Source organism: Drosophila teissieri, chromosome X (assembly GCF_016746235.2).
Source record: "Drosophila teissieri strain GT53w chromosome X, Prin_Dtei_1.1, whole genome shotgun sequence".
NCBI classification, from domain to species: Eukaryota; Metazoa; Arthropoda; class Insecta; order Diptera; family Drosophilidae; genus Drosophila; species Drosophila teissieri.
Genome location: NC_053034.1, coordinates 19,621,055 through 19,640,412, shown reverse-complemented (window position 1 = coordinate 19,640,412; position 19,358 = coordinate 19,621,055). Strand labels below are relative to the sequence as shown.

Here is a 19,358-nt window from a genome sequence, read left to right as displayed (position 1 = left end):
TGTAGCCAAACAGGTACAACCAAATTGGCGACCAGATGGAGTGGAAGACCGTCCTTTCATCCAAAGGCCCTGCCAAAAATAAAGGCTTCAAGGCTGAAGAGGACTCGCCATGGGCGTAGCTCTTACTAATTTGCTCTGCAACAGATCGTTCCTTTGAAATGTATTATATATATGTAAATATATTGAATACATATGTGTCTTTGAAGTTTTGGTAATGAGTAACACACCCATTAATTGCAGAGTAATGTCTCAAATTCGAAAATATGATGGTATAATCATTTTGTGCGGAGTGAGGAAAAATAATCAAAAATATAAATAAAATAGTACTGATAATAAGATAATAAGTTAAATTATCGTTTTCAATAGCACAGAAAAATGTAAGAAAATAATATATTTATTATTGATTGCTATACATAAACAAATTTATAATATAATAACTAATTTAAAGAGAAAAGTAACAAGCTACTGTGGCCATCGACTCGACTAAATAATATATTATATTTATCTATTAATATATGATTAAATTAACAAGAGCAAATGGGGCATTAGAATTTAACAATGTACAACGTTAAATCTTTGCGGACATGAATTTACACTTGAATCTTTCCCTCGCATTTTTGAGACAGCAATGATATTTATTATATAAATCCAAAATATTAATAGAGAACATACAGATCTGGAAGAACCCACGAAATGCCAGAAGTGTCTGTTATAAAATAGAAATACTAATCTGGACTGCTTGGGAACTGGTCTACAGCCAGCTAGACTTCACACACCAGACAGAGGATTGCGAGATGTAGCCATGTTCGAGGAGCTACACCCATGGGATGGAAAACTGTGTCATCCCGAAGTTTCCAGCGAGCGAGCAGCGGAGCATGCCGGTAATATATGTACATAATATATGCATAAGTATGCTAAGCGTCCACGCAATGACCCAAAAGCCGCTGTCCTTGGGAGATGCGATCCGTCCGAGCGGAGTAGGAAAGAAATCAAAAATAACGAAAACGAAATCAGAGATCACAGATCACAGATCAGAGCAGAGAGTGGGGATCGGAGATCGGAGAACGGAGATGCGGCCAAACCAGACGGGCTGGGAAACTAGTTTAGGTTAGCGGCGCGTAGTGGCTAATTAAAAATACACTTTTACTCTCGCCCGCCGCCATGAAGGTGGTTCTTGGAAGCTAAATCTGAAATTCAATTGGCAAATTAATTTGTAAACTAATCATGCTGGAATCTCTGCTTCAGTGCGACTGGTTTGGCCTGCAATTAGCGAGGGGAAAGACGAAGATATTAAGTATCCGCTCATCGGATGCCAACGGTTTGCCAACTCCCGCCCATATGCAAGATTTGACGGCCTGGAGCAAAAAGTTGAGCGGTCGAAGATTTGGCAATTCAAGGTTTTTACTGCAACATGGGATCGGACGGGTCGGATCGGATCGATTCCAGTTCGAGTCCGGTTTATCACTGCGGTTACGAAATGAGCCACTCGGATTACACTTTTTGGGTCGTCGTCGAATGCTGGCATTTAAATGCAGATGCGCCAAAATCGAGCCGCAATTAAATTCCCAAAGGGTTTCATGGGCGCATTTGGCCTTTGAGAACCTCTTCCTTGGCATTTCGGGTCGGGTCGAGTTCGGTATCTTGCAGATACGAGTACTTGCGATCGGAGGCACGTACTACTGTTTACAGCTAAATCACCTGCCATTTGATGCAGCAACAGCTGGCATTGGTGGCATAAATTATAGAGAGACACATCGCTTAATTGCGCTTTCTATTTCCACGGCGGGTTCTGGTGATTTCACTGGCCCATAGACGCGCATTGAATGTAATTGACACTTGGAGGGGTAATTAAAACGCGACAGGGGTGTACCTGTTTTCAGAACCCCGAACGTACTTTGTAAACTAATTAGTGTGGAGCCACTAAGAGAATTTCAGAGGCATTGGCATCAGAGGCATTATGCACAAAAATACTTAAAAATGTGTACATTTCGTAGTATTTCACAGGTACCTCTCTTAAATCCAGAACCCTGACCTTTTTATTATTAAAAAGTGCACTATTTTATTATTTTAGGCATTAACTATAGTTTTGCACATCTGCAATCTTGCACAGGTGACATCTGTGTACCTATAAATCTAATAAATCTATAAATTATAAGCTAAGTCTCAGATACAAACACAAATACTCATTAGTTAGTTTACATAGTTAATGGTGAGAATAGAAGTAATTACAAGAGTAAAGAGTGGGAAACAAACTCAACTTTTTTTGATAACTGTAAAATTAAGTTTGAACCTCTGTCTACGTAAGATTTGCAAATGTTATCCATTTATAAATAAATATAATAGTAGATTCCAAGTGCATTTTAACAAAGTGTGTAGAACTGCACACAAGTGTGTTTCAGTGTAGGCGAAATGTAACTGTAACTTACAGTGTGCTGCTAAGCGCAGCAGTGCTGCCAGATCGTTGCGCTAGAGCATGGGAGTAGTGGAACTATCGCTGTCACGACAGCTGTTCACAGCTATCGTCGTAGAGCATTAAAAGCTTATTCTTGTGCTTAAAACTGTGATAATTGGGAGTTTCGCTTAACATCCCAATTTTACAAACCCCCTAGACATCTTTACAAACCATCCACGCTCATTATCTCCCACGCGTGGCAATAATTGTGCCAGGTTTCTGGTCGTGGGGCGACGTTCCATCTCTAGTTCTCTAGTTAGTCAAAACATTAAAGTCAGTCGCATTTTTTACATTGTTGAAAAATTATGATTTAAGTACTTAAAAAACAGCCGAGCAACGTGTAAAGAAAGTCAAGAGGTGGGTTGTTGTGCATTTCATCGAAAAATCACAAGAGCAATGCGAGAAGTGATTTGAAAAAGCAGCCAGTGCGAAAAGACGTCACAGTCAAATCGCTGGATTATTGATTTTTTTTTGCCAAGCAAAGGAAAGTAAGGTGATGGCCACTCACTGGGTTACCGGGGAATGAGCTCCACTTGGCGATAGGAAAACATATGCGGTGGGTGCGCCACGCGAAGTGAGCGCCAAAGAACCACACAGCGCACCCACTTTCTTTGCTTCTGGCCAGCAGTTGGTGACATCATCAGAGCTACCAATATTGGCGACCATTAATCATGCATCCCCCTTGCAGAGAACTTGGCCCACCAGAGATCGAGAGCCCCGTACCGAACGCCCACTCGAACAGCAAGTCCCAGCAGCTAATCCCCCCGAAAAATGGATCGCAAGGCTGAGCTGGAACGCAAGAAGGCCAAGTTGGCCGCCCTGCGCGAGGAGAAGGATCGCCGGCGACGCGAGAAGGAGATTAAGGACATGGAGGAGGCGGCCGGTCGCATTGGCGGCGGTGCAGGCATCGACAAGGATCAGCGCAAGTGGGTTTGCTATCTGCTTTTGCCCGGAGTTGACTCATCACCGGCATCATCCGTCTTTCGTTCGCCTCTTTCAGGGATCTCGACGAAATGCTGTCATCGCTGGGCGTGGCCCCCGTCTCCGAGGTCCTTTCCTCACTCTCCTCCGTCAACTCGATGACCTCGGACAACTCCAACACACAGACCCCCGACGCCAGCCTCCAAGCCACCGTCAATGGCCAGAGGTGAGCTAGTTTATACCAAAGCCTTGTGGGTAGAATTGCCATCTTAAGCAGAAGTTCGCAGGGAATACTAGACATAGGTCATGAAAGACACGATTCGCTGAATATGGTTAGAAAATAACTTAAAACTGTGGTTTTAACATCAAAAGTAGTCAAAATTATAATTCTAATTAGAAAAGGTTGCAATCCAAAAACAACTATTTACAATAAATGTTTAGCTTTAGCCGTTTTTAAAATTGCAGTCGACAATCAGTTCAGTACTGATTAAGTTGTTACGATCAAAGTCTTCTTAATTGAGGTAACATTGCTGCCCATTCAAATAATCTGTCCTCATTTTGCATAAAGGCTTTTTTAACTAAGATAAATAATATATACGATACAGGATATAGGATGCAGCAAAGGCTTGCAAGCTTTTATATAAATTCTAACTAATACCGATTTCTTGTGTGCACCCCCAGCGGCGGAAAGAAACAGCCCCTCAACCTGAGCGTCTACAATGTGCAGGCTACGAACATTCCACCAAAAGAGACGCTGGTCTACACGAAGCAGACCCAGACGACCAGTACCGGAGGCGGAAACGGCGATGGTGCGTATTGCCCCCGTGGCGGGGATCTGGTCTGGGCTCTACTGTAACCACTATCCATAGTTTGACTCCATCTTTCGCTACTGTTGCCGTTCTTATTCTTGGTCTCGTTGTTAACTGTGTTTGGCTTCCCTGCGCTCCCGTTCCCGTCCCCGACTCCGTCTCCGTCCGTCGGAGGAGCTGTGCATCTCTCTCTCTCTCTCTCTCTCTCTCTGTACTCCATGTCTGTACCCCAACTGTCCCTTTCTGTCTGGTGCTAGTTCATACCGCTGCATGCTGACCCGTTTCCGCGCTTTGTCCCCCATCAAGTGCCCCCAACTCCCGTCCCTCCCAGCAGAGAAAACGCAAAGATGCAAACAGAAACCATAACCCATAGTGAAATAAAATAACAAATACAGTTCTTTCTTGCCACTCCTCGCCTCTGTCAGGATATATGGAGGACTGGTGGCGTCCACGTAAAGGTACTAATCTTAATTTTAAGCAAACTCCACACCTAATCACACATCAGCACACGAACTTTGTTGTGACAAAAACGAAGCGGCATACACATGTGTGCACAAAGAGGGCCATGTGAACCGCTCATAAGATTTAGTCAAAATTTCGCTGTAAGGCTGTGAAGGCAGAAGGACGTCAGCATCGCACAAGCGTAGACAATGCGGTGGACTATCTACTCAACTGCCCAAATTAAGACAGCTTCCTTTTGCTTTGCCTCAACTCGATTCGGTTTCAGCCGCCAAGAACAGTAGTGGCTGATCGATTGATCATCATGTGAAAGCTTTCTCTTAATTTGCCCTATCCGCATTATTGGTTTATGCTTTCTTCAGTGCTGCTAATTTGGCCTATCTACCCCAGAATTTTGATTTGTTATTTCTTGAACCATGTATGCAATATTCAGCACACTATCTGAACACTTCAATTTGAACTTTTTTAAATATTTATCCCACTATTGTGCCTGTCCCCCTATTTGAAGTGTAAAGATTCCTTAATATAGGTTGTAAATGGTACTGAAACGCAATGTGTCATGTTTACCCCCTTTTAACCCCTTTTTATAATTATTAGTTTACTTTTTGTCGCATTTTTGTAAAGGTTGTTGGTAGCACCAAGCTCCCTTGAATCATTACACCAATTGGCCTTGTTTCGCTTCATTTACGCCGCAGTCTCGACTCATTTCCACATAACCACCGCTGTGTCCAGCTTCTATCAGTTATGCCACCCATCCATCCACACGCAACCCCACATCCATCCATGTCCACATCCGAACCCATAGATCATTAGAGTGTACACCGTTCGAGCGCATTTAATAATTTGTCTATTTACTTTCTCTTTCTTCCCCCTTATCTGTTTTTGGCACGCACGCAAAAAAAACTGCAGCTCATGCTACGGATTATTATGGTGAGTAGTCCTCGTTGTATGCGTAATTCCGTACTTAGAACTTTTCAGCCTCCGTAGCGGTCTGTGTACCACCCGTAAAAAGCGTATCGTATGCCTATACCCGTAACCGTATATATTACCTTAAATCTGAACCTCTCTATGCTGAACTTCTCTATATACTCGCATTATGTATTTGTGTAGTTTGCTCTATCTCTATTCACAACACGATCTATGCTCCTCCTTAGAGTTTTTCTGACTTGCTTAGTGTACGCCTGATATCGTAATCCTATCCTAGAATATACATCTATGTCTATTTACTAGCCTCTCGTAGTTGCTTCTTCGATCTTCGTTTCCGATTTGGTCATTTTGATTTGCATCCCAACCGGGATTATATACATATATTTATAACTTTGTATACATTTTATATGATTTATATGACATTTGTTTCAATTAGCTCAAGAACTACCTGAAAACAGATTCAGTTCGTATCAGATCTTATAGACCTTGTGTGAAAATCGTTTACATTGAATCGAAAATGAAAAACCAATTTGTAATCTCCACCCAATTTTTAAGTTCTTAATTCGTTTAAGTAGTTTTCGTAATTGCTTTAAGTTGAGTTTTAATATAATTTTTTTTTTAATTACGTATAATCCATTTTAAGTATGGAGGGTTCTTATAGAACATTCTTCCGAAAGTTTTATTTTCGATTTTTTGCATTTTTTAGCATAACCGATCTATTACTTAAATATTTGAATTCGATTCCTCTTCCCAACAGTATTTTTAAGTCTATGCTAATCTCTAAGAATCAAGTACATAACCCAAACATACACACGTATAAACGAATCTCCATCTGTAAGCACGAATAGCCTTTATCTTAATATCGTTTTTATGATTGCGTATCAGATATATTAGCTAAACATCCTAAGCTGTATTATAAACACTTTCTCCTCCCCTCGCTACTTTTTGTGTTCCATCATATGAGCCAGGCTTGTGTGCTAATAGTACTTATACATATACCCTATATAATCATATTTATACATATTCGTGTGATAATTTCGCCAAGCAACAAGAGTTGAGCACACTAAAAACCAACATTTTTCACTTCTTACCGTATGCATTTTGTTTAAACATTGACTATTGATCGATTTGTCGATTTAAATGGGCGGTATGCTAAAGCCAAAGTCATGATTTTTTTTCGTTTTGATTTGAAAAGTCACAAAATACCAAATACCAGCAATGTTTGTACAATATATTTATTTCTTTATATTTCTTCAAGATGAATACAATCTTAATCCGGGTTTAGAGTGGGAGGATGAATTCACAGGTAGGTACAGGCCAGCCGCCCGAACCAAAATATTGAACAGTGACGGAATCGACATGAAGCAAAATAGGAACGTTCCAATTCTCACTTTGCCAGCGAAACGAAATCAGAACTCAGAACAAAAGCACAGAAAAGCAAGCGCGTTAAAATCGATCCTGTGAGGTGTCAGTGTTGGAAAGTGAATTAAACCGCAGACACACACGCGCCCTCACAACACTAAAAATAACGGTCCCGCGCCCCTCCCGCTCTCTCTATATCTATCTTTCTGACTCCTTCGCTCCTTCATCTCTGCTTGCGTACATCCTACATTTGCATGAATGGTGATGCGCCTGCATTGCCCGCCCCTCCTTGTGTGTCGTATTGCTAATCCCAGTCATTCATCCTGAAACCCGAGATAACAATGTCCTAACCACTAACCAAGCCTTCTCACACAAGAAAACAACGAAAACGCAGCAGCGACAGGATGCTAGGCTTGCTCAATTTCACTCACTCTCACGCAAACTCGACAGCGAGCGCCTCCATGCCTGTATCTCTCTCTCTCAGCTATTGATCCTGATAACCGATACCGTCTTCAATTACAGCACTGTTACAGAATCGAAATCGATCAATCGGCCGTTAACTTTACCTGGTTTAATATATGTGTAATATATTTCTAGCATAAAACTAAATAATTTTAAGTGCAAGCAATTATAAATTGGGTGGAGAAAAATGCAAAAACGATGTACAATAGCGATAACGTTGATAGTGTTAATCGAAACAGAAGCAGAGCTAAACCACAGTAGGGAAATTGTAAATTTTTGATTTCAGTAATTGGCTTTGTATATTAACTAGGTAAAAAACAAAACTGAAAACTGAAAACCAAACACACCAAGCGCACACACTCGCATACTCACCTGTCCATGCTCTAACACTGTATATATCGATAACCAACTACAGTCTGATATATGCACCTGTGTGAGTGCCTTTAACAGTGTTTAACAGTTTATTAACAGCCATGCACCTGCCGCCACATCTTCCTGTTCTCTCTCTATCACTCTCTCTCTCTCTCTGCCTCTGTCTATCCCTTTCCCCGATTTGATGCACGCACGCACACACCCACACTCGAAAGAAGACGAGGACAGGCGAGAAGAATCAACGTGCTGCAATTCTCCTCTCTCTCTCTCGCTTTCCCCTCACACTCTGAGCTTCATATAACCCCCCCTGCCACCCCAAACCATGACACTATCCCATGCAATCCCTAAATTCGAAAATCCAAATCCACAATTCCGCCTCCAGGAGCCCCGAAAACAAAGCCAAATGTCTCAAAAAATTGCAGTTCCTTGCCAAGCAAAACGAAGACGAAGAAGAACGCATAAAAAACGAATCAACTCGAAATCAAACTCAATATAAACTCAAATCTATTTAAATCAAATCAAATCGAATCGAATAGAATCAATGAGAGCCGAAAGTAGAATTGTTCCTGTTCTGTCGATTGTCATGTTCCTCTAGCTGTGTTAGTTTTATACCTTAAACAGTGCTTGCATTTGATGCCCAAGGAGACGACGAAGAGAGCTCCCTGCAGAACCTGGACAACGGATTCACCTCCAAGCTGCCCCCTGGCTATCTCACCCACGGCCTGCCCACCGTCAAGGACGTCGCCCCGGCCATCACGCCCCTCGAGATCAAGAAGGAGACCGAAGTGAAGAAGGAGGGTGAGTCACATCTATTCACTTTCTCTGGAAAAAGAATTGTTTAGCGAAGATCAGCCTCATATTTTTAGATAGGACAGTGTGAAAGACCGGTCTTAAGTCCCAACCTTATGGAAAAAGTCCTTCTTTCATTATATTAAATGTTATTTTCATTTCTCGAATAGATATCATCAAAATGATGATGGTATCTTATCGATCCACTTTATAATTAAATCTCAAATGTTATTCCGTAAAGTGCTAAAGAATTCGCGTACATGCACTGCTGGCAATGCAAAGTAACAAGCTCTTCAATAATATTCCCTCTCCCCATCTTTCTCCCAGTTAACGAGCTGTCCGAGGAGCAGAAGCAGATGATCATACTGTCGGAGAACTTCCAGCGGTTCGTGGTGCGCGCCGGTCGCGTCATCGAGCGGGCACTCTCGGAGAATGTGGACATCTACACGGACTACATCGGCGGCGGCGACAGCGAGGAGGCGAACGACGAGCGATCGCATGCGCGGCTCTCGTTGAACCGCGTCTTCTACGACGAGCGCTGGTCGAAGAACCGCTGCATCACCAGCATGGACTGGTCCACCCACTTCCCCGAGCTGGTGGTGGCCTCGTACCACAACAACGAGGAGAGTCCCAACGAGCCGGACGGCGTGGTGATGGTGTGGAACACCAAGTTCAAGAAGAGCACGCCCGAGGACGTCTTCCACTGTCAGAGCGCGGTGATGTCCACCTGCTTTGCCAAGTTCAATCCCAACCTGATCCTCGGCGGCACCTATTCGGGCCAGATTGTGCTGTGGGACAATCGCGTGCAGAAGCGCACGCCCATCCAGCGCACGCCCCTCAGTGCCGCCGCACACACGCATCCCGTCTACTGCCTCCAGATGGTGGGCACCCAGAACGCGCACAACGTCATCTCCATATCCTCGGACGGCAAGCTGTGCTCCTGGTCGCTGGACATGCTCTCGCAACCACAGGACACGCTCGAGCTGCAGCAGCGCCAGTCGAAGGCCATTGCTATCACGTCGATGGCCTTCCCGGCCAACGAGATCAACAGCCTGGTGATGGGCAGCGAGGACGGCTACGTCTACTCCGCCTCGCGCCACGGCCTGCGCTCCGGGGTCAACGAGGTGTACGAACGCCATCTGGGCCCCATCACTGGCATATCCACGCACTACAACCAGCTGTCGCCGGACTTTGGCCACCTCTTCCTAACCTCGTCCATTGACTGGACCATCAAGCTCTGGTCGCTTAAGGTACGCAGTCGTCAGCTCTCTGGGCAATTCTGAGGAAATCTTATATGCCACATCTCTTTCAGGACACTAAGCCGCTGTACTCCTTTGAGGACAACTCGGACTACGTGATGGACGTCGCCTGGTCGCCCGTGCATCCCGCACTCTTCGCCGCCGTCGACGGCAGCGGCCGCCTGGACCTGTGGAACCTCAACCAAGACACCGAGGTGCCGACAGCCTCGATTGTCGTGGCGGGAGCACCAGCCCTGAACCGCGTCTCCTGGACCCCATCCGGCCTCCACGTCTGCATCGGCGACGAGGCCGGCAAACTGTACGTGTACGACGTGGCCGAGAACCTGGCGCAGCCATCGCGCGACGAATGGTCGCGGTTCAACACCCATCTTAACGAGATTAAGATGAACCAGAGCGACGAGGTCTAGGACGATAGTTGTTAGCTGGTAGTTGATAGTTGATACCATTTTTGCTATGCTTAACAGAGCGTCCTTGAATGAAATTTAATTTGTATTTTTGTATCTTTTGTGATCCCGCTGCTCCTTAGTTGTGTAAAGCCCAGAACTCAAAACTCATCCGCAGTCCAAGTGCTCAGAGTTCCCTTGACCACATCCACTCCAAAGCCCCCAAGAAAACAAGGGAAACTGCAACATTCTCTAGATAACCACAGGAACTGTATTAGAGGGTTTATTCAATGAAACTCGACAGAATATAGATATACATACATACATATATATGAAGAGCAGTGGAAGAAGAACTAGAAGTTTGTCTACCCGCATGTTTGATTGGTATATTCATTGTTTTGTTTACTCGATATTGGTTTCATTCCATAGCTATTTCCCCAGTTCCGTTCTCACCTCCAATCGCAACCAAATTGACGGGACTTCGACATTTTCGTATCGATTCCGATCCCTTCAAATTTGATTGGTGGTGGCAACGGAACTCCAAATAGGATTCATACTTTATTTTAAATTTGTGGAACTAACAAGATTGAAGAATGATCGTTTACTCGACTGTCGGGCAGGCTGAGAGCAACACATTAATAAATTAAATGCTACATATTATATACAACAACGTATTAAGCTTAAGCCTGAGGGGAAGTCAGACAGGAAATGAGGGCTCGGGATTGAAGGTACGAGCGCTGAAGAGGGAGCTACTTCCACTCAACTGAAAGAGCCCAAATGTAAATGTATTAGAGCGAAGCCTATTTAACGAGATTAAATAAACGTAATATCTATATAAACATACGAGAAGATGTCTATTATTTGGCTCGGATATAAAGTTTTGTACAATTAAAATTTTTGAAAGCGCTGTTTCCATGCAATTTGAATCACTGGCGGCATACAAGGCGCCACTGAAATTCCATTAAAACTGAGATGTTTGCTCACATTTTACGTCAAAGTGTGGGGGGCACAAGCAACTTTTACGATCTCATCGGAAGGTTTTAATTAATTAATTCAAGAAATGTGCCGAATGAATCAGTTGCTTCGGAATTCAAGTGCAGCCCCATTAGAAGCGGAATTAAAAGCTCTCCCGCGAAAGTCGCGCTCACGAAAGCTTATACACCGAGATAAATAAGATTGACTTCAAAGGGGAAACGACATGTAACTATGTCAATGTGTTTTAGAATACATCAGATCTGTTATTAAAAAAGGAAAACTGTGGAGCCTTAAAATAAAAAACTTTTAGCAAAGGTCTGTGTTCATACCCACCGCTGATCAATATATATTTTCTGTTAAGAAAAAGTTTTATATTACGATTTCTATTTCGAAAGTAATTTGAAAATATAAAAAATATAAAGAAATTATATTCTTTCTATGCTGTTAAACATTTAAATTCAAATAGCAATCGAACGTTTTAAGAGCAAAGAAGACGTATATTTTTTCTAAACCAGAGTGCTGCTTCAGATGCTGAACTAAATATGAGACCATCGGAAGAAGTCTCACCTTTCTCTGTGTGTAAAACTTGTGCTCTGCAACGAGCGCAATTCGGAGAGCACGGAGAAGAGACCCGGGTGCAGTGCCTCCCAATCCGAATTATTCACCAAAAGCAGGCGGAGACAGCAAGACGTCGCAAGCAGAATTCGCAAATAAGTCCCAGAAGAAACGCTAATTTGTGCGAATTTGTCAACTGAAGAGCCCGAGGAATCTTCCTGCTGCATAATGGACTACAAAGTAAGTGGATTGCCAGGCTGAAGATGCACTATTATTATTACTGCACTATTGCTTATTATTGATTTGCCACGGCGATGCGTCACTCGCTACACGGAGAGAAAAATTCATTTGGCTTGATGATTTCACACACAGCTAGGAGTTTGTTATTATCACCCTTAATTTGAAGGTATCAATGTATTTTTAGAAGAAAGTTAAGAGTTAACCACAGGAATTCCAATCTCCTTTGTGAAAACATAAAAAGTTTAAGTGGTCAGCTATGGCATTGAACCCAGACCTTCCTAACTATGCGTGCTCCAGATATTATTTATGGATATCTGGAACATACAGCGATCATCGCAATCAGTATTCATTACGTGATGTTATTATGCTGAAATATTAAAGCTCTTTTATGGAATTATATCTACCTCACCTCTAAATATACTTTATATCATCTTTATTGTTCACGGTGCAGCCAGTGCCCACGGTTAAGGACGCAGCTCCCTTCGACGCCTCCCAGGACGCCCAGGTGCTGCGGGCGGCGATGAAGGGATTCGGCACCGACGAGCAGGAGATCATCGACGTGCTCGTCGGCAGGAGCAACCAGCAGAGGCAGACGATCAAGGCGGTTTACGAGGCGGAGTTCGAGCGCGATCTGGTGGACGATCTGAAGGACGAGCTGGGGGGCAAGTTCGAGGACGTGATCGTGGGTCTGACGATGCCTCCGGTGGAGTACCTGTGCAAGCAACTGCACGCCTCCATGGCAGGCATCGGAACCGAGGAGGCAACGCTCGTCGAGATCCTGTGCACCAAAACCAACGAGGAGATGGCCCAAATCGTGGCCGTCTACGAGGAGCGCTACCAGCGCCCGCTGGCCGAGCAGATGTGCAGCGAGACCTCCGGCTTCTTCCGCCGCCTGCTCACTCTGATCGTGACCGGAGTCCGCGACGGACTGAGCACGCCCGTCGACGCCGACCAGGCCAAGGAGCAGGCCGCCCAGCTCTACTCCGCCGGCGAGGCCAAGCTGGGAACGGACGAGGAGGTCTTCAACCGCATCATGTCGCACGCCAGCTTCCCGCAGCTGCGACTCGTCTTCGAGGAGTACAAGGAGCTCTCCGGGCAGACCATCGAGCAGGCCATCAAGCACGAGATGTCCGACGAGCTGCACGAGGCCATGATGGCCATAGGTCAGTATTTTTATCAATTTATTGGCAATTATTGTAACGTAAACTTGCTGAAGAACTGGCGGTTTAATCAAGTCTCCTGCTCATTAAGTACTCATTAACTCCTTAACCTTTCAGTTGAGTGCGTCCAGTCACCGGCGGCCTTCTTCGCCAACCGCCTGTACAAGGCCATGAATGGTGCCGGCACCGATGACGCCACGCTCATCCGCATCATCGTCAGCCGCTCGGAGATCGACCTGGAGACCATTAAGCAGGAGTTCGAGCGGATCTACAACCGTACGCTGCACAGCGCCGTGGAGGTAAGTGAATCTCGCGACGATAGCGAGTGCTTCGCACATGGTTAACGCATCCCTTTCCCCTTTTCTTCACGTACTTGTCGGTATTTGTTGCGGTGTTTGTGTTGTCCTAGGACGTAAGTATTGGCCACGCCATTGGTGAAACGGATGCATTCCTGGTCTTTGTTTCTCCTCGGTATCAAGTGCTTATTTACGCTACATATGCTGCCAAAATCCCCACAAAATTATTTCTAAGAATTTACCAAATTATTCCTAAAGCAAACTGGCTCTTGAATATTTTTCAAAATCTCATTGGCTTGCGAAAAAGTATTCTTAGACAAAGTAGTAACTGTAGTGTAGAGGGCATAGGATAAGCCATAACTTGGATCTCGCTTCAATACGTTCCTCTCCTTACTTTCCAGGCGGAGACTTCTGGTGACTACAAGCGGGCCCTGACTGCTCTACTTGGATCCGCCTAGATGCGAGGATGTGGCAGCTGGTCCGCCCAATATTGTATTCGTGTTAATAGCATTACTCGTAGTGTGCCTTTTAGGAAAATCGCTTTTAATGTCGTCTGCGCATGCGCACACTGTTGGCAATAAATAAACGCATATAGCAGCAGTTCTAATCAATACGAAGACTGACATAGCCTAGAGATCTGGGATCTGGCATCGGGCATCAGACATCGGAAACCGGGACTACTTAAAGAAGAGCTTGTGCATCTGCTTGGTCTTCACGGGCACAAAGTTTTGCATTTCATCCGGGTTGGTCCAGAAGGCCACCGAGCTCTGAAGCTCCGTGCAGGGCGCCTCCCGATGGATATACTCTTTCAGGATAAAGTCGTTCTCTATCTCGTGGTGGAAGCGGGTGTCGTGCATCCGGATCAGCACGTCGTCCACGCGTAGAAAGTGGCGCAGAAGGATGAAGAAACCAGAGGGCATCACGCGCTGTGCCAGAAGAAGTCGGTTATCTTGGAAAAGGGCTCTATAATTTATATATACAACTTACGATGCGCACGCTCATCACAGAGATGCCGTGGTCGTGCAGCTCGTCCTCGAACAGGGTTAAATCGTGGTAGAAGATGATGTTTTCGCGCTGCATCAGCTTGAACTTGTTCAGTGTCTGATCCGTGCTCTCCGACCGCACCTTTTCGTTCATGGTGCCCTGGTAGGTGGAGGTGAAAGTCCAGTCGAAAGGCTTGAACTTCTCCTCCATTGTCTGCTCGTTGCTGGGAAATATAATTCAATCATTAAGGCGAGTTACATGGCAAGATGAAAAGCTTCTAAAGGGATAAAACTGGTGATATATGTGTGCCCGATCAGCACATATACATAGTCAAAGTCCGCCCTTCAATGGGAGTACCCACCGGGTTTCCCGCCACTCCTGGGCACATGCGACCTCCAGCGGCTGCTTTCCATTGTCCACCAGCGCCAGCGCCTCCATGGGTCGGAACTCCAAAATGGCGCCGTCCTTGTGCTTCAGCACCAGCCGGTTCTTGTGGAACACCATGTCGGGCAGGTGGGGCAGCTGCAGGGAATGCTGATAGTGGCATAGGTCGCAGAGGTCGGCGGAGTCCTTGGGGCAGCACTCGGCGGTGCCCAGTTTGCAGCTGCTCTTCAGGATGTGCGACTTTTCGTAGCTGATGGCCCAGTCGTGGAACTGGATGGACTCGCTGTCCACCGGCAGCCGGGGCACAAAGCACTGCAAGCGGGGTTTCAATTGAATGTTTGGCCATTGGAAATGGGCTATACCACCACATACCTCGCTCGACATTCTCTAGATGTGCCAAAAGATTTCAGAGCGTTTGTCCAAATCTAAAATCCCGTTTCAAAGCTCTCTATTTATCCTGTTAAAAATCTTTGTTATTATATTGGGGATGCCAATATCGATTACGTCCGAAGCTTAGCGGCGGTACTATCGAGGATTTTCCATTGTAGCGGTATATTTGAATGCTATGGGGCGAAACCGATCCAGTTGGCTTACTTAAGTTGGTTTATAAGCTTATGCAAGCCGGGGACGGCCAAAATTTGAAATTAACCACGTTTTTGGAAAGCATCAAAAGGTAGGACGAAACTACATTCACGTTTTTGTATAATTTTAAAGCGATACTTATCGACACCTGTCAATCGGCGGGACACTTGTTACCCAACTGTCTGGCAACCCTGGTAGTTTGTTTTTATCCAGGATCGTTATTGTTTTTGTCGGTTCGCTTTTCTTATGTGTGATATATAGTGAATATTTTAGTTGGCAACCCAAGAACCGGAAGCACGATGAATGTCCTAAGGCGCCTGGACCGCCTGATCGCCCCCACTGCCCGCCGCAGCGCTGCCATTTCCACGAGACTGTGGCCACACCGCTGGATGACCCAATCCACGACGAGCTCCCCAGGAAGTCCCAGCACCAACTCTACCGTGACCGCGGCCGAGGTGCGCGGCGTGGCTCAGATCCTGCGCCAGCAAAAGGGCAACCTGGGACAGCCTACCAGCGTCTCGCATCCACACCTTATCCAGCCGGACGAGCTGGTTCCGGGCGTGGAACTGACCGAGATGAAGGATCGCCGTACGCAGCTGATGCAAAACATCCGTGCCTATGCGCGCACCTTCGGCGGCGAGTTCAATGGGCACTCGAGTCCCTGCCACATGGTGAGGATCTTCGGTCTACACAGAGAAACACAAGATCCCTAAACTTGCATCTTTTATAGCTCGTTCTGGGCGCCGCCTCCAAGAAGTATATGAGCGGCAAGATCCCATACGTGTTCCGCCAGAACTCAGACTTCTACTACCTCACTGGCTGCCTAGAGCCGGACGCCGTGCTCCTGCTGACCATCGACGAGGCCGAAAACGTACAGTCCGAGCTCTTCATGCGTCCCAAGGACCCGCATGCCGAGCTCTGGGATGGTCCGCGCACTGGGCCCGAGCTGGCGGTGCCGCTCTTCGGAGTCACTGAGGCCCATTCGCTGTCCCAGCTGGAAGCGGTGCTGGCCAAGCGGGCAGGCGCCCTGAAACCACACATCTGGTTCGACCAGAAGAGCTCCGATCTGCCGTCACTGGCGCAGAACATGCTGCGTTTGAGCGGCGATCAGCAGCGTCCACTGCTCCCGGCCTACACTTTCCTGGAAGCCATGCGCCTGCTCAAGTCCCGCGCCGAGATGCAGCTGATGCGGCGCACCTGCGACATAGCCTCACGCTCATTCAACGAGGTAATGGCCGAGTCGCAACCGGGTCAGTCGGAGCACCATCTGTTCGCGGCCATTGACTTCAAGTGCCGCATGCGCAACGCCAGCTACCTGGCCTACCCGCCAGTGGTTGCTGCCGGTCAGAACGCCACGGTGATCCACTACGTGGCCAACAGCCAGCTGTTGGGGCCGCAGGATCTGGTGCTGATGGACGCCGGCTGCGAGTATGGCGGCTACACCAGCGACATCACTCGCACCTGGCCGGCGAGTGGGCATTTCACGGAGCCGCAGCGCACACTGTATGACATGCTGCACCAGCTGCAGGGGGAGATTATTGGCACCGTGATGAAGCCAGGCGGCGAGACGCTCGACCAGCTGTTCGAGACCACCTGCTACAAGCTGGGCAAGTACCTGCAGGAGATCGGGCTGGTGGGCAAGTCAGTAAGCGACTACAAGGAACTGGCCAGCCAGGGGTACCGCTTCTGTCCGCACCACGTCTCCCACTACCTGGGCATGGACGTGCACGACACACCGCACGTGCCACGCAACACGCGCATCGTACCCGGCATGGTCTTCACCGTTGAGCCGGGCATCTACATTGGTCAGGACTGCGGCGACGTGCCGCCCGAGTTCCGCGGCATCGGCATCCGCATCGAGGACGATCTGCTCATCAACGAGCACGGCCACGTGGAGGTTCTAACCGAAGCGTGCGTCAAGGATCCGCGCGCCCTGCAGGAGCTGTGCCAACAGCAACAGAAGAACTCCTCCGCGGAGGCGTTGTAAGAGTTCACAACGAAAACCAAATTCCTAGTCATAAGCCGTTCATTCTCCCGACCACTTCATGCGCTGATTTGGGTCCTAAACTAAAGGCAGATGGTGTATTTTTAAATGCACACATGGCAAATACATTTTAAATTCTCCCCCCCGCCGGTCGATCATTCTCTTGTGCGGATTGCAGATCACAGCTTGGCGAATACGGGCTTATCGTCCTTCGTCAACTGGGCGGCCACAGCCTGGGCGAAGTCCTCCGACAGCAGGTTGAGCTTGTTCAGCAGGAGCTGCAAGAAATCAAGCGTGGTTAGATTCTCCAAATTGGTAGACATAGCAGGATACCCACAATGTGATCCAATCCCTCTTGATTGGTGTGCTCCAGGGAGTAGACAAGACTCTCCTTGGTTGTCTTGACGGCGACGGGGCTCTTGCTGGCGATGAGCTCGGCCACGGCTAGGGCACCAGTCAGCAGAGACTCCTTGTCTGGGAAGAGGCGACTCACTAGGCCCGCGGAGTGGGCCTCGGCGGCCTCGAACTTGCGCCCAGTGTAGCACAGCTCCCGGGCGAGGGACTGACTGCCCACTGCCTTGGGCAGACGCTGCAGGGTGCCCACGTCGGCGGCCATGCCGATGTCCACCTCCTTGACCTGGAAGAAGGCGTCCTCGGTGCAGTAGCGAATGTCGGCGGCGGTAATCAGGTCCACGCCAGCGCCGATGCACGCCTTGTGCACGGCCGTGATGACTGGCTTGGGGCAGTGCTCCAGGCTGCTGATCGAGTCCTGGTACACCTTAATCATGCGCTCCATGATGACTCCCTTGCGGGCGTAGTCGTCGGTCTCGGCCAGCGTTTGGCCCAGGTTCATCATGTCGTTGAGGTCGATGCCGGCGGTGAAGTGTTTTCCGGCGGCGGACAGAACGATGGCCCGGCAGTCGGGATTAGTGGCCAGTCCGTCGAAGCACTCCTTGATCTCCCTGGAAATGGAAAGCGCAGTTTTGGTTAGCAATCTGCGGAGCCGGAAACGAGAAGCTATTGGATAACCCACAGCCACATCTGCTTGCTGATGGCGTTGAACTTGCTGGGCCGATGGAGCTCCACATGGAAGACGAACGGCTTGGGCGAACTGACGGCCAGGGTCTTGAAATGACCGGTGGGTCCGGATTCCGGTAGGGCGGAGTGGTTTCTCTGGGGCTGCATCTGGAGGGTTCTGACGGCTGGTGGGAAGTGTTATTGAATGGACTTTCAATTGATGCTGAAGACAAAGGTTCGTTCACCGGTGTTCGGACTTTGAACCGAACCCAAATTCCAAACGCATAAGGCTGGATTTCGTATTATCGAAGCCACCGGTACATACCCGTGGACTTGGGCGCCAGTTTCATCAGAGTGTTCAGGCGGGAAAGCGACATATTAAGCCTTCTTATTACTTATAGTAGATTCTTTTAAATCAATTCCACTTGTTGCGGCAGCGAAATTTGTTTGTTTATTTATCGATACGCGACAGTGCTGCCACCCGGTGGAAATATTTAAAATTTGGCGGGCTCTCCGCTTATCAAAGCTTCTGGTATTATTTCCCTATCAGCTTTACCAGCGTGTTCAGGTTGTAAAACAAGATCACTCTATGGTTAAACTTATTTACAATCGAATTCACTTGTTGCGGTAACCAAATTGGTTAAGGCCGGGTTCAGCACTGCCTGGAATATTCAAATTTAGGCGGGTTTTTATGGCCCATCGAAGCTTCTGGTAATATTTCACTAGCAGATTTACCACAGTGCTCAGGCTGTATAACGACATAATTGGTGTAATAAATGTATTGTAATGTATGTATAAATTTTTTTTTGCATCCCGGCTGGAGAATTCCAATTTATAAAGGCATATATTTAATAAAATTACAATTTAAATGCATATGCGTGAACAGTTTCATTAGCTTTTACTGAATAAAAATAAAATTGTCATGAACATATGTATATTATGTTTGAAAGTATCGATGTATCGATCCAGCTTTCATCTCTTCTCGA

At 46.9% G+C, this 19,358-nt stretch overlaps 5 protein-coding genes across 14 annotated transcripts; 3 read left to right on the top strand and 2 right to left on the bottom strand.

Moving 5' to 3' along the window:
• Nucleotides 1-2,561: 2,561 nt before the first annotated feature.
• Nucleotides 2,562-11,041, top strand: LOC122625312 (cytoplasmic dynein 1 intermediate chain). Of its 9 annotated transcripts, none has more exons than XM_043805399.1 (9): nt 2,562-2,809; nt 3,141-3,378; nt 3,453-3,599; nt 4,055-4,182; nt 5,551-5,571; nt 6,827-6,874; nt 8,410-8,562; nt 8,881-9,803; nt 9,866-11,041. In XM_043805399.1, the coding sequence occupies exons 2-9, from the start codon at nt 3,224-3,226 to the stop codon at nt 10,217-10,219; spliced, it is 1,929 nt and encodes a 642-aa protein (XP_043661334.1). In that variant the 5' UTR covers nt 2,562-2,809; nt 3,141-3,223; the 3' UTR covers nt 10,220-11,041. The 9 variants fall into 9 exon arrangements, with proteins under 9 accessions (XP_043661334.1, XP_043661333.1, XP_043661335.1 ...); XM_043805398.1 differs by having other exon boundaries at nt 8,407-8,562; XM_043805400.1 differs by lacking the exon at nt 5,551-5,571 and having other exon boundaries at nt 8,407-8,562.
• A 770-nt stretch (nt 11,042-11,811) lies between these two features.
• Nucleotides 11,812-14,032, top strand: LOC122623874 (annexin B10). 2 transcript variants are annotated; one of them, XM_043803243.1, is made up of 5 exons: nt 11,812-11,965; nt 12,417-13,128; nt 13,243-13,424; nt 13,535-13,537; nt 13,823-14,032. In XM_043803243.1, the coding sequence occupies exons 1-5, from the start codon at nt 11,954-11,956 to the stop codon at nt 13,877-13,879; spliced, it is 966 nt and encodes a 321-aa protein (XP_043659178.1). In that variant the 5' UTR covers nt 11,812-11,953; the 3' UTR covers nt 13,880-14,032. The 2 variants fall into 2 exon arrangements, with proteins under 2 accessions (XP_043659178.1, XP_043659179.1); XM_043803244.1 differs by lacking the exon at nt 13,535-13,537.
• LOC122623876 (TIP41-like protein) lies at nt 13,944-15,469 on the bottom strand. Its single transcript, XM_043803246.1, has 4 exons — nt 15,162-15,469; nt 14,767-15,101; nt 14,409-14,628; nt 13,944-14,347 (listed from the first exon to the last, which is right to left on the bottom strand). The coding sequence occupies exons 1-4, from the start codon at nt 15,171-15,173 to the stop codon at nt 14,099-14,101; spliced, it is 816 nt and encodes a 271-aa protein (XP_043659181.1). The 5' UTR covers nt 15,174-15,469; the 3' UTR covers nt 13,944-14,098.
• A 68-nt stretch (nt 15,470-15,537) lies between these two features.
• On the top strand, nt 15,538-17,494 carry LOC122623873 (xaa-Pro aminopeptidase 3). Its single transcript, XM_043803242.1, has 2 exons — nt 15,538-16,042; nt 16,102-17,494. The coding sequence occupies exons 1-2, from the start codon at nt 15,671-15,673 to the stop codon at nt 17,356-17,358; spliced, it is 1,629 nt and encodes a 542-aa protein (XP_043659177.1). The 5' UTR covers nt 15,538-15,670; the 3' UTR covers nt 17,359-17,494.
• On the bottom strand, nt 17,421-18,855 carry LOC122623875 (delta(3,5)-Delta(2,4)-dienoyl-CoA isomerase, mitochondrial). Its single transcript, XM_043803245.1, has 4 exons — nt 18,698-18,855; nt 18,389-18,557; nt 17,693-18,317; nt 17,421-17,633 (listed from the first exon to the last, which is right to left on the bottom strand). The coding sequence occupies exons 1-4, from the start codon at nt 18,747-18,749 to the stop codon at nt 17,535-17,537; spliced, it is 945 nt and encodes a 314-aa protein (XP_043659180.1). The 5' UTR covers nt 18,750-18,855; the 3' UTR covers nt 17,421-17,534.
• Nucleotides 18,856-19,358: the final 503 nt, after the last annotated feature.